The sequence below is a fragment of the Myotis brandtii genome, unplaced genomic scaffold (genome assembly GCF_000412655.1).
Source record: "Myotis brandtii unplaced genomic scaffold, ASM41265v1 scaffold4, whole genome shotgun sequence".
In the NCBI taxonomy this organism is placed as follows: Eukaryota; Metazoa; Chordata; class Mammalia; order Chiroptera; family Vespertilionidae; genus Myotis; species Myotis brandtii.
In genome coordinates this window covers 3,001,430-3,016,023 of record NW_005365371.1, presented here as the reverse complement: position 1 = coordinate 3,016,023, position 14,594 = coordinate 3,001,430, and the positions used below count along the sequence as shown (strand labels likewise).

The window sequence follows — 14,594 nt, the reverse complement described above, 5'->3', positions numbered from 1 at the left end:
TCTTAATTTTTATTTTTTAAAATATATTTTTTATTGATTTCAGAGAGGAAGGAGGGAGAGAGAGAGAAACATCAATGATTATAGAGAATCATTGATAAGCTGCCTCCTGCATGCCCCACAGTGGGGACTGAGCCCACAACCCAGGCATGTGCCCTGACCAGGAATCAAACCGTGACCTCTTGGTTCATAGGTCAATGCTCAATCACTGAGTCACACCAGCCGAGCAAACCTTTATTATTTATACTTCTATAAAATCATAAGCAGAGCCCTAGCTGGTTTGGCTCACTGGATAGAGCATTGGTCTGGGGACTGAAGGGTCCCAGGTTCGATTCCAGTCAAGGGCATGTACCTTGGTTGTAGGCACATCCCTAGTAGGGAGTGTGCAGGAAGCAGCTGATTGATGCTTCTCTCTCATCGATGTTTCTAACTCTCTATCCCTCTCCCTTTCTCTCTGTAAAAAAAATCACTGAAATATATATTTTTTAAAAAATCATAAGCAGAACCTCTGTTAAGTCAGAAAATTTTGTAAGTGAAGATCATTAGCCAGAATAAAACAGCTCAAAAGTTGTGTTCTTTTATTTACTGAAGTGGTGACTACTGCTGAAGGCTATTTATAAATTTGGGTTTTTCATTCTTTCTTGAATTTCTATGATGGCAAATTACCTTTTTTTTATGCCTGACAGTATCATTGTTACGTATAAAACTTCATCTTGTTAACTGAATATCTTTTTTACTCACCTGAGGATATTTTTTCCATTTATTTTTTTAAAAATATATTTTATTGATTTTTCTACAGAGAGGAAGGGAGAGAGATAGAGAGTTAGAAACATCAATGAGAGAGAAACATCAATCAGCTGCCTCCTGCACACCCACCACTGGGGATATGCCCACAACCAAGGCACATGCCCTTGACTGGAATCAAACCTGGGACCCTTCAGTCCGCAGGCCGATGCTCTATCCACTGAGCCAAACCTGTCAGGGCTTCATTTATTTTTTAAGAGTGGAAAGAAGGGAGGGGTTAGGGAAGAAAAGGAGAGAGAAAGAGAGATACATCCATTGGTTCTCTCCCACATTCACCCTGACCAGGGCTGGAAATTGAACCTGCAACCCAGGTATGTGCCCTTGATGGGGAATAGAACTCAAGACCCTTAGGTGCATGGGCTGCAGCTCTAACCACTGAGAACACTGGCCAGGGCTATTTCTTACTGAAGGAGAAAGTAAGTAGGAAGGAAACACTACTCTCCTCTGTACTATTTTTAACTATCTTAATTCATGAACCAGAACATGCATTGAAAGGCTTAGTTCTTGGGTTTCTAATCTCTTTGCCATTCATAAATTGATAAGGAAATTAATTTGTTATAAAATACCTATTAATATCTATTAAGGTTATTTTTTAAAAATATATATTTTGATTTCTTACAGAGAGGGATAGAGAGTTAGAAACATCGATGAGAGAGAAACATCGATCAACTGCCTCCTGCACATTCCCCACTGGGTATGTGCCCTTCACCGGAATCGAACCTGGGACCCTTGAGTCCGCAGGCCTACACTCTATCCATTGAGCCAAACCGGTTAGGGCTCTATTAAGGTCATTTTAAAATTACCCCAAAACTCATAGAATTTTAGCATTGGAAAGGACCATATAGATCATTTACTTAAAACTCCATCACAATTTACAAATGAGAAAACTAAGACCAAGAAAGTGAAATGAATTGCTCATAGCACACAACTAAACTGCAAAGGTCTCCTGACTCCAAATTCAGTGTTCTATTAAAATTTTGTGTGAACTTTTTAAAAAAATATTTTTTTTATTAACTTCAGAGAGGAAGGGAGAGACAGAAACATCATTGATGAGAATCATTGGTTGGCTGCCTCCTGCACGTCCCCTACTGAGGATGGATGGAGCCCGTAACCCAGGCATGTGCCCTTGACCTGAATCGAACCCGGGACCCTTCAGTCCACAGGCCAACACTCTATCCACTGAGCCAAACTAGGTAGAACTAAACTTTTAAACTTTATTTCATTTTATCTTTTAAGTCTTTATTGTTGAAACTATTACATATGTCCCCCTTCTCCCCCACACTAACCCCATCTAGCCGCCCTCCCCACCCCCACCCCAGGGCTTCACCACTCTATTATTGTCTGTGTCCATGGATTATGTTTATATGAAAAGTTTTAAACTTTAAAAAAAAGCTTTACAAACCCAGATTATATATATAATAATTTTTAAATTATAAGGAGCAATTAAAGGGAATTTTATCTAGTCACAATAAATATGGACTTCTTGTTCAGTTAGACATAGAAAGCAATTTACCTTCTCATTTATGTAGCAATTTTCTTCTTTTTGTATTTATTTATTTGAGAGAGAGAAAGAGAGAAACATTGATTTGTTGTTCCACTTATTGATGCATTCATTGGTTGCTCTTTGTATGTGCCCTGACCCAGGTTGAAACCCGCAACCTTGGTGTGTTGGGATGATGTGCTAACCAACTGAGCTACATGGCAAGGGCTTAAAGCAATTTTCATTTGTCAGAAATAAGAATATATTGTGTACCAAAAAAGAATACAAAGAATATATTCTATACAGATTATATAATGTTAATTTTGCTAAACTTAATAAAGATGTATGTGGGTTATTTTTTGTTTGGAATCATTATTATCTTTGTCGCTCTTTATAGACATTGGTCCACTTCCACATGGAAAGTAGGGAGCACCTATTTACACTTAATATTCTATAATGATATAAATCATAGTTACTGAAAAAATTTTTTTAACGTTTTTTTAATACTCAACTGAGGATATGCTTTCTTATTGATTTTGAAGAGAGAGGGAGAGGGAGATAGAGAGGAACATCAATTCAAGAAAGAAACATTGACTGGTTGCCTCTTGCACACACCCCAACAGGGATTTGAACCTGCAACCTGGGTATGTGCCCTGACCAGAAATCAAATCTGAAAACAACAGAGCCACACTGGCCAGCAAACTAAAAGATTTTTATATTCATGGCCCAAAATGTTCCCTCAATATGTTTTTGTGTGTATAATTACAAGCATTTATAACTCCACAAAGCTAGTTTCTTCTTAAATCACTGTAGTATTATTTATTTTTTAAAAATTCTTTATTAGTTAAGGTATTACAAATGTGTCCTCCACTGTAGTATTTCTAATATCCACATTAGACCAAATGTGGATCATCAAACTTTCAGAATAAGTTAAAAAACAGCTATCCTCTGTCAATCAGATGCAGTTCCAAATCTAAGTGACTGCACATGCACTTTCATAGTTTAGGGCTGCTCTAAAGTTTAAAATCTTTTCTCTTGCTTCAGAGATATTAACATCAAAATAAGCCACTGTTCATAGTATATAACAACCCAAATATAATTTTCACCTATCCTGTGTAAGGAAGTTGAGCATTTAAAAGTTTCTCTAATAAGCCCTAGCCGGTTTTGCTCAGTGGACAGAGCGACGGCCTGCGGACTGAAGGGCCCCAAGGTTCGATTCCGGCCAAAGGCACATGCCCGGGTTGCAGGCTTGATCCCCATTAGGGGGCGTGCAGGAGGCAGCCAATCAATGATTCTCTCTTATCATTGATGTTTCTATCTCTCTCTCCCTCTCCCTTCCTCTCTGAAATCAATAAAGAAATATATTGAGGGAAAAAAAGTTTCTCTAATAAACTCAAGTGCTTTTTCTCAACATAAATTACACAAACTATTCTAAATGTTTTACATTTATTTCAGTGCATTATATTCAAATACTAAATGGAATGCAATTATAATAATATTTGAGCATATTATGAAATCACACAAATCAATTCATGTCAATATACTTTACTATAAAACAACTTCACAGGCACACACAAAATAGAGAACAAAATTTGCTTTTTAAAACAAATTTAAAGTATACTATCTACTCTAAATTACACTATTTTCACAAAACAGCCAATTTCCAAACCCCTTTTGTATCTCTGGCATAAAGGAAGTTCAATCCACTCGAATCTTCTGGTTTGTCATCCTATAAATGATGCTATCATATCCAGGATCCATGTTCCAAATATTGTAAGAGGTGATAATCACAGCCAAGGCCAAGGAGATCGTTACCCAAAGTACCATGTTGAAAACCACCGCATACTCAAAATTATACTTGTATGCAAGGTTATAGGGACTTGATGGGTTCTTCTCTTGTTTTGTCTCAAGGATAGTCCTTGTCTTCCTCACAAGTGATGTGTCGTATGATCTGACAGTCACTAGCTCTACCACTGCATTCCCATCATAAAGACTATACATGCCATCTGCAAACTTTTGCAGAGCATCAACAAGGACCTTGGAAGCATCTCTGAATTGCTCAGAATCTTCTCCGTAATGTTTCCCAATTTCATCCAAACCTGCCAGCTCCAGTGAATATAAATCAGGAGAATGATCCTTGGCTAGATGCTTATGTCGAGACAGCAAACTTGAAATATCACACAGAACTTGCAGTTCAGAAAGAAAGAGCAGATCAACTTCACTGTTACTACTCAGAGAATTGAGGGGAAGTGAATTAAGAACAGAGTTTTCTTGAAACAGGCGATTGCGGAGCTGTCCTAACGTTACTGAAAGATCTTCAAAAATTGAGTTGGCCTTCCCCACCATATACACTCTTTCCTCACTGGGAGCCAACTGCAAAACTACAGGACTTTCTTGAGAAAATAAGGAATGAATGGAATTTGCAACACTGTCAAGACTAAAAGGAACTGCATTCTCCAAAGGGTAGGAAATGACACTGCCTGGGGGTAGAGCGAGTTTGTCCACTCCCTTCACTATCACCATAACAGTCGCCTGAGGACGATGGAATAGGTTACCCACAGCAAGTCCAGGCCAAGAAAGTTCTTCTTCCACAGAGAAGCCCATGGCTAATGCAGCCACGTCTGGGATTCGCTCTCCTGGTATAGACCAATTTCCACTGCGGAAAACAACATACTCTGGTGATCTTAATACACTAAACTCGTTCCCCAAAACACCCGCCACCAAGGACAGAAGCATGACGAGCACGGCCATGGCTCCCCGCTGGCCACAGCAGTGCAGGTCAACACGTGGGGAAGGTGAGCGATCACCACAGCGCCAGGGGGTGACACGTTCCAGCTGGTCCCGACTGCCGGGGACCGCCCCATCGTTGCCTCCACTGGGACAGCTGCCGCTTTCTCCACCAATCGCCAGCTACCAATAAATATGTATTTGTATTTAAAATTTTTATTGTATATGTACAACCTAAGTTATTAAAATTAACAAGAGTTTAATAACTTATAAATCTTTTGTACACTACCATGTTGAATTTTTTTATAACTAAATACGTGCTTTGAGTAGCCCACAGCATCACTGAAAATGTAATGACTGACACAATAATGTGGCGGATATTCAGAAGGGCAGATCACAATATATTCTGAAATGACAACACAGTCATTTTAAAAGATTAAAGCAATGTTTAGAGGGTCCAGCAGTTGAATTTCCTCCACCTAGTGTTCAGTTAGCTTTTAGCAGCTGAGAAGTATAAATGGGACAACTCAGTAATTTGTCTGATCTCAGTGCACATACTGTACTTATACCTATTTAACTACAGGCCTTTTGAATAATGCCAGCATACTGGAAGAAAAGGATATTCTGGCTGGTAATGTACCTTGAGATATGGCTATTTCACTCCAACTGAGAGTCCATATTTCAGGTGATTATTATAGCCCTTATCTGAGATAAAGATGCTATTTCCCATGTTAAATTTAATGACATAGATACTGTAAATGGAGAAATAAAAAGAAAAAATAGATTCAATGAAATATACCATGCTGCTACTTTGTCTTCTTTCATACTGAACTGGCATGATATAGTTCAGAATAGAGAGCTGGTCTGTGGTATCTTCCAGAACAGCAGAGATCCTCAGTACATCTAGAATGGAGAGTGCCTCTATGATTTCTGGGATGACTTCTATGTCTGCTTCTTGAGCTGTTTCTTCTACTACAACACTAGGTGGTTCGCCTGTCACTGACACCATCACCTCAGGTTGCCAAGGTTTTGAAGAAAGATCTGAGGCTTCCAGTTGGCTTCCACAGAAAAAATAAAGAAAAAAGTAAGTCAGCCACCAAAGGTTTTAAAGTTAAACTCAAAAGCACAGGTAGCATGTAGACTGGCTCCTATGAAGTCTATATTGTCATATAATATAACCAAGATGAACAAAAGTAGGAGTTTTGCATGTGATTCTGCTAAATACCTCAGTGACATTTTAACCAACCATAAGCAAGCAACTTACTGTTTAACGAAGTTATGTGATCCATGCAATTTGGCTATGCTTAACCAATTTGAATTGACTTTTTTTCTAGCAACATCTTTAGATGCTACTAACCAAAAGTGCCTCATGATTAGTGAAAAACAGAATGTGGTAGACAATTTCCAAGTTGGCCCATATGATTCTCACCTTCATGCCCTTTTGTAATCTCCCCCACATTGAATAGGACTAACTAACCTATGTAACTAAAAGAATATTGTGGAGTCCAAGGCTAGGTTATAAAAGGCTAGGTGCAGGCCCTGGCCCGGTAGCTCAGTTGGTTAGAGCATCCTCCCGATACATCAAGCTTGCAGGTTTGATCCCTGGTTAGGGCACATACAAAAATCAACCAATGAATGCATAAATAAGTGAAAAAACAAATCAATGTTTTTCTCTCTCTAAAATCAATAAAATAAAAGACATTGCAGCTTCTCCCATATGCTGTTGTCTCTCTCACACTGTGGGAAACCAGCTGCCTTGTCATGGAGACTCTTAAGCAGCTCTGTGGATAAGTTCATGAGGGTGAGAAACGAAGGCCTCCTGCCAACAGCCAGCATCAACATGCCAGCTCTATAAATGAGACATCTTGGAAGAGGATCCTCCAGCCTCAGTCAAGTCTTAAGATGATTGCAGGATTGGCTAACTTCAACCTTTTGAGGGACCCCAACCCAGAACCATCCAGCTAAGCTGCTCCCAAATTCTTGACCCACAAAAACTGTGTGAAATAATGTTTATATTTTAAGTAGGTAAGTTTTGGAGTCATTTGTTACATAACAATAGATAAGTAATTCACAGAAATTTAATGTAAGGGGCAATTTAAATAAATACACACAAAATAAATTGAAATTTTGAACATACGCTTCCATTCTTCTTAAGTTAGCTTTGTTAACTTCCAAGGTACATGTATAATCTCACAAAAATGAAGTCAGCTAAAATGGGAAGAAAACATTGAGATTAGTTTGAGTATTGAATGACATTTAAGTTATTTCTATGCTCTTCCATTCTGAGAAAATTAAAGAATTACAAAAGCTGTAGCTTATCCCATCTTTTTACTGTTAGAAGTTTTAAGTTTTAGAGATGGAAGAACCATCATGAGGTGCAGGTCTACTAACCAGCTTAATTATCAGTAGGTAAATGCAATCTTTGAGTCTGTTCTTAAGGTAAATTAATATCCAACATGGTTTTCATACTTTGTATTATATTCTGATTTTTTAATTGGTAACCTCTATAAAATAGATTTACTTTTCTGTTACTTTGATTACTAAAATATTTAATTAGATTAATCTTTTCCCTGATCTGTCAGATAGCAGAGTTGATTCCATCTGGACTTAAAGTACACTCGAGACTACACTTAAAAAATCACAGCTACCAAGATGTTAACCCTCCTCGGTAAACTAGAGTCCTTTCTGCTTAAAAGAGCTTTAAATTTTCTATAGAGAATTTTGCTCTATCCTGAATGAATAGTGAATGGTATGTTTCCAGTGTGGTTTTGTTCACAAAAAAAGTGATCCTAATAAGGGTGGTACAAATGTCTCACACAATGAAATTCTCACATGCAAAAATTCCAACATATGAATCAGAATGTTTATGTAAATTTTAAAACAACTATACTCCAAACTAGCCACATTTTCTGGTGCAAGGGCAGTCTTGAGGAAGCAGCATGGCGTTAATAAGATTTTGTTCTTTTGTCGTGTTATTTTTACATTTTTTCAACTTGGGGCTTAGGTCCATGTGTTTCACATAGGTAAGATAGAGCTATGCTTATATAGTTTCCACTACTTTTGTTCTGTTCTAGCTTCTCATTCCTCAGTGCTAGAAACCTAGGAGTCATTCTTGCTTCCTCCTTCATCTTGACATCAGCATCCTCCAATCTAAACCACACCAAGTCCTGTGGATTTTACCTAATATTTCCATATTCTCTAACACCATGCTAGATCATGTTGTTTCTTGCTTGAACTACCCTAATTGCCTCCAAATTGGAAGTGATCTTTTTTATTTTATTTTTGATTACTAGAGCGAGAGGAAGAGAGGGATAGAGAAATAAGCATCGATGAGAGGAACATCATCAATCAGCGGCTTCCTGCACGCCCCCTACTGGAGATTGGGCCCACAACCTGAGCATGTGCCCTAACCAGGGATCAAACCAGTGACCTCTTGGTTCCTGAGTCCCTTTTGGTTTCTGGGTCAATGCCCAATGATGTCAGCCACACCAGTCAGACTGAAAATGATCTTTTTATATATATTCAATATATATTTTGTTGATTTTGGAGAGGGAGGGAGACAGAGAGAGAAATAGAAACATCAATAATGAGAGTGAATCATTGATTGGCTGCCGGTTTTGGGCTGGAAGTGATCTTTTTAAAATGAAAAAGTGATCTTTTAAAATTGAAAATCTGATCATAAGGGAAGACAAGGGTGGGTGGGAAGAGATGAAGCAAAGAACTTATATGCATAACCCATGGGCACAGACAATAGTGTGGTGAAGGCCTGGGGCAAGGGAGGAGGGCTCAGGCTAGAAGAGGTCAAAAGAGAAAAAAAGGGGACATAGGCAATACTTTTAATAATAAAGACAATAAAAAAAATTCTGATCATGTCCCATCCATGGTTTCCCTTTGCCTTAGGACAAAAAATAAAATTCTTAACTTTGCCTATAAGGCCTTCATGATCTGTTCTTTCCCTTATCTATCTGGCGCTGTCTTTCTTTTTGCTCTCGTGGCTCTCATCTTGTAAAGTCCCATCAGGCAGCAATTTAAATTAGTGCCATTTTGCTATGTATCTGTCTTTTGCCCCTCTAAATGTAATCTCCATCACTTCCTGTGCCCTGGGATTCTAATCCACATGGATTGCCTCATGCATCAGTGGGAAATTTCAAAAGAGATCCAAAGAGTAGGATTGTAAGGTCCGGTGTTTATTCCCCCAGCTTCCTCTCTTCCGGACCACCATTAGTCGCTGTTTCTCTATCAAAGGCCATGGCTCCTGTCAGGCAACCCTCTCCATATTGCTCTCTCTTGGGGGCTCAGGTAACTTCTTCCCCATGTGCCTGGAGCATGCATTATCCCTTGCAGTTTCACTCTTGCCGACACCTTTGTACGCAGACTCCTTAGTAAATGCTCTTCAACTCTGCCAATCTTCTCCTTCCAGGACAACACTGACACAATGACCTACAATGACACACACACATTTTATATACAGTATATATGTAAATACACATCCATGCACATAACTGAAAAAGTTTCATAAAATAATTTACCTGTAGCATTTGTGATACATTCTATTTTTCATTCTATTGCATGGGCCTTAAAAAAGGATTATAATGATGATCTAATGGGTGACCACCTGCAGTCTGAAAATGCCTTGAGTGACACTTCTGCAAGTGACACCTTCCCTTACTCCTCCATCCACCTGGAGCAGGATTCCTCCGTGCAAGCACCGATTTGACTACACTTTTATTTTCCTGCAACACTCTCTTCACACTTTGCAATGTTTATGTCAGTTTCCCCCACTAGACTGTTAAGTTCCATGAGATCAGGAACCATGACATTGATGCTCACTATTGCATCCCAAGTTTCAGGCACCATGTTCAATAAATATTTGTAGAATGAACGAACAAAGGAATCAAACTCACAATGCGTTATTCCTCCGAGGAGTACTTTTCTAATACATTTAATGCTGGAATTGTTAGCACATTCTCTCACAGTGAGTTTCTAGTATATTTCTCGGATACAGAAAATCAGATGGGGGGAGTGGGCGATAAAGGCACATAAACTCTATCCTGATGTATATTTATAAGCATCTGACTTGAAATAGGACTGATATACATCTATCACATAAAACTCTGGAGTCATCCTTTACTCTTTCTCTCTCATTCCTTATCCATTAGCAAACCTGGTCAGCGTTACATTTAAAATGTACTCGGAATATATTTTGCTCCCCCGACTAGAAAGTCAACTCTACGTGGGCAGATCTCTGTTGTTTTGTTTACTGCAATGTCCTCTGAGCCAAAAACCAAGCTTGGTACAGGGGAGTCGTTCAATACACGGTTGGATAAATGAATGGATCCGTAGGGTAACCCAAACAATTGTGCGATAATCAGGAAATGAAAATCTCCGACGTCCATTAATCTATATCAAGCTTGTCTCTACAAGTAATTACTCAAGACCTACTACTGGGCGCCCAGTTTGCATGGCAGCTGAGTGAGTTCTCCCTAAAAAGGAATAACGCTTTTTTACGACAAAAAAAAAAAAAAAGCCTTGTTTTCTCCTTACCCTCGGGGACAAAATAAAGGATGAGGTGAGAGCTTAAGTCATTTCTGGGAAGAGAGAAAGGAGTACAGGAGGAAGGAGGAAGGGGAGAGGGGAAGGCACAGAGAAGAGCTCCCCCTTCGTGCGACCGGCCTCTCTCTTTCAGGCTGGGCTCCGAGGCCCCGCTCGCCCTACTCCCGTGTGGTAAGAGCGAAAGACACCCCCACGTTGGCGAATCAAACCTGAGGTGCCCGAAGCGGGGGTGACGTCCTCCGGCCCGCCTCACTTTCTTAGCCGGCCTCGCTTTTTCCACCTACCGCACGCGATGACGCAGGAACCCAACGACGATGTTTCTATGGCAACGCGGGGCTTTCTGGGACCGTTGTTTCTCCTCCTTTAGCTGGCTACCGCTCTGCCTGCCTCTGCTCCAATATCATACACGTTGCAGCTTACAAAGCTGAAATTACTTAGGGACACAACTGTGAGAGTGCTTTTGAATGTGGCTGGTTTTAGTCAGAAAAGGATTTCCCCGATCTGTGTTTTCTTTGGGCGGTTGCGGAAGATGCCTAAACTGAGGGCGGGGCGGAGAGGTGTTTCTCCCAGAAGGCCACGCGGCGGGGCCTTGCCTTCCTTTTTCCGCCATCTTGGACCCTGTGGAGGTGAGTGGAAGCGCTGCGGCTGAAGTTTAGGGGTAAATAACTGGAGTGGGTTCCACCACATCTCTCGGAGAGGCACTGCTGGGGCACGGGGGCTCTGCCAGGCGTTTATTTTGATGGGTCCCAGCAACAGGGAGGACGGGATGGAGGAGATGTGGGGCCGATGGTGCTGGTCCCCTGACGCTCGGGAGACGGGTGCTCCCGTAGTCAGAGTTGCTTCCTGGGCCCGTACCTTATGAGACAGATGCACTTTATCGTCTGCATTCACCTTTTTGAGACAGCGGCAGCTTTTGGCGGGGTTCTTTCCGTTGGGTCCCCCTGCAAACCTGGCTTTGTCTGTAATCTCTAGCCTCAGTGTTCCTTTCCCATTCATTGCTTAAGAGTCTTGTTTTCTCCGTGCTTCTCTGACTTGTTGATCTTTCTAGTGATCGTGACATGAGTTTTCTTAGGATTCCCTTTAGGAGTTTTCTAGGGGTTGCAGGTGTACCGTCTTGCAACTTTCATTTTGGAGTTTACTTAGTTACCAGGCATTCTCCGACGTTGGAGCGTCTTGCCAGACGGCGCTTCATGTGCTTGCTAAGCAGCACAATGACGTCTCCCCGTGCTCCGAACGGGACATGCCGACAGGTTTAAGTCTTAAACTTTAAGAAAAGCAGGGACTAGGTGGGGAACGTGCGTGGCACGAATTTAAACTGCTTCTTTTTTGTTTTAAGGCCTGCTGGGAACGGGACTTCTATAAGGACCAATATGTCTGGAAGGTATGCGTTTTTAATATAATCGCTTTGTTCTTGTTGTTTTTTGTTCATTAGGCATGGACCTAACTAAAGGCGAACTGGAAACTAGTGCGGGCGCGGGTGGGGGGGGGGGAATTAGATGTTTGCTGTGGATGGGGTCATTACAAGTCAAATCAGACTGGTGGTTTGTTGAATTTAAACGAGATCTTGCAGCAGTTTGTGACTGATACATATTCTGTGTGTCCTAGGCTGTGGTCCAAGGCCATTTTTGCTGGCTATAAGCGGGGTCTCCGGAACCAGAGGGAGCACACGGCGCTTCTTAAAATTGAAGGTGTTTATGCTCGAGATGAAACAGAATTCTATCTAGGCAAGAGATGTGCTTACGTGTACAAAGCAAAGAAGTAAGTTTATAGCATGGTTATGCGTATTGAGTTGTTTGAAATTTGTTCCATTTCCCTCTTCAAACAGGAGTACGTTGGTACTGTTGTGGCTTCTACTTTGGGACGTTTAGGACCTTCATGAGAGGTTATAGGTTATAGATATAGAAGGATGTTACTTTTGAGGGTAGTGTTGTATTTAAGTATCTCCTGCAGTTAACCACAGCTGTTAATTATTTCACGGAAGAAGCCAGCTCTTTATATTATGATATTAAGATTTTATAGAGTGCTTTTCCTGTATCTTAATTCATTTGGTTGATTTCCTTGAAATTATATTTCATACACATACTTAAAGATGTATGTCTCCAGAGCATCAATTCTCTATCCTGGGTTCTTAAGCCCATTCCAGACCAATTAAAATCTCTGAGTACATGCTTTCATCTCTGTCGTCCTTTTCTCCTACAATCAAGAGTGATCCTTTGAATTATGTCAGGTCACATCTGTACATTGTTCAAGCTCCCAGGTCATAGTAAAAGCCAAGGTCATTAAAATCTATGCTTTCAAGACTCTGTTTCTACTCTTAATCTAGCTAGGATTCACCTCTTGGTCTCTTCTGCCTTGTCACAAGCAAAAGACACACCTCCTCAGTCTTCGTTACCTTCTTAGTGAGACTTTCCTGGTTTTAAAATTTGATGCACACAAGTACCTCAAACTACTTGATCCCCTTTCCTCCTTTCTTTCTCAATATTTCAAAAGCTCTTAACCATCTTACATTCTATATTTTAGTTACATGTAAATAAAGGCTGTATACTTTGTTATCCTCTGAAAGGAATTTGTTTTGTAAACTGCTGTATTTTACAAAATTCCAAACAATTGCATTGTGTCTGGCGTATAGTAGGTATGTTACAAAGGTATTGTTAAGTGAATGATGCCGCAGGCTTTTATGTAATGACCTAAGTGGTTAGCTAGGGTTAACCACTGGTCTATATGTCACTTAGAATTTGTACCACATTATAGTACGTACTAATTGCCTGGCTTCTCACGGTTTTTTTGTATTCCCTGTTAAAATCAGCAACACGGTGACTCCTGGTGGCAAACCAAACAAAACCAGAGTAATCTGGGGAAAGGTAACTCGTGCTCATGGAAACAGTGGAATGGTTCGTGCTAAATTCCGAAGCAACCTTCCTGCTAAAGCTATTGGACACAGAATCCGTGTAGTAAGTACAATTATAAGCAAAATACTTGTTGAGTCAAACTAAGCTCAAGGTGTTGGACTTTGGTCTCTAAGAACTTTTGTGATTATAAAATGTTACTAGTAAAATTATGCTACAGAATTAGTGGCTCCTGTGTAAATGTATTATGGAACATAAAATTCTTGACATTAGAAGGAAAGTGAAGGCACAATTTTCAAGTGAATTGTGCCTAGATTTCAGATTTTGCTTAAGCTTTGTGGAGGGAAATAATATGTAAATGAATAATTTTCTGCCCTGGCTAGTGTGGCTTGGTTGGAGCATCATTCGGGCACCAAAAGGTAGTAGGTTCAATTCCCAGGTTTGGGGTTCTATGCCTGGTTGGGGCATGTGCAGAAGGCAGTAGATAGATGTTTCTGTCTCTGTGTCCCCTCCCTTACCTCTAAAAAAAATCAGTAAAATAAAATAAATGAACAAATTTCTGGCAAAGACATGTATTGGACATTAACGAAGTGGCTAGGAAGTTAAAAATCAACATACCGCTCTAACTGGTTTGGCTCAGTGAATAGAGCGTCGGCCTGCGGACTGAAGGGTCCCAGGTTCAATTCCAGTCAAGGGCATGTACCTTGGTTGTGGGCACATCCCCAGTAGGAGGTGTGCAGGAGGCAGCTGGTCGATGTTTCTCTCTCATTGATGTTTCTAACTCTCTATCCCTCTCCCTTCCTCTCTGTAAAAAATCAATAAAATATATTTTTAAAAAATAAATAAAAAATGAACATACCATTTACTGGCATAATTCTTAATATTTTCCCATCTTTTCATCATGACAGTTTTATTAGATTAGGTGTTAGTTTTATTTTGTGGAAGAAAACTGATGTTTTTGTTAATCCTCACCAGATTTTTAAAAAATTTATTTTCATTGATTTCAGAGAGGGAAAGAGAGATAGAAACATCAATGATGAGAATCATTGATGGGCTGCCTCCTGCAGGCCCCACACTGGGAATCAAGCAGGAAACCTGGGCATGCACCCTGACTGGTTCAAAGGTCGATGCTCAACCACAGCCATGCCAGCTGGGCCCACAAAATATTTACTTTTTAGACAGAGTGG

At 40.2% G+C, this 14,594-nt stretch overlaps 2 protein-coding genes across 14 annotated transcripts in view; one reads left to right on the top strand and one right to left on the bottom strand.

Moving 5' to 3' along the window:
• The window catches only part of IQCG (IQ motif containing G), a 40,460-nt gene extending 29,469 nt beyond the window's left edge, over positions 1-10,991 (bottom strand). For 3 of the 10 annotated variants that reach the window (XM_005873139.2, XM_005873140.2, XM_014545266.1), the window contains exon 1: positions 5,808-5,934. In XM_005873139.2, the coding sequence (XP_005873201.1) occupies positions 5,808-5,833 (26 nt within the window). In that variant the 5' untranslated portion in view covers positions 5,834-5,934. The other 7 variants (XM_014545262.1, XM_005873135.2, XM_014545263.1 and 4 more) reach the window with 7 other exon arrangements.
• Positions 10,992-11,104: 113 nt separating this feature from the next.
• The window catches only part of RPL35A (ribosomal protein L35a), a 4,560-nt gene continuing 1,070 nt past the window's right edge, over positions 11,105-14,594 (top strand). The window contains exons 1-4 of one of the 4 annotated variants that reach the window (XM_005873133.2): positions 11,105-11,187; positions 11,898-11,942; positions 12,167-12,319; positions 13,368-13,512. In XM_005873133.2, coding sequence (XP_005873195.1) covers positions 11,932-11,942; positions 12,167-12,319; positions 13,368-13,512 — 309 coding nt within the window. In that variant the 5' untranslated portion in view covers positions 11,105-11,187; positions 11,898-11,931. Of the gene's footprint in view, positions 11,220-11,704; positions 11,812-11,897; positions 11,943-12,166; positions 12,320-13,367; positions 13,570-14,594 lie in introns of those variants that run through there. The other 3 variants (XM_014545267.1, XM_014545268.1, XM_014545269.1) reach the window with 3 other exon arrangements.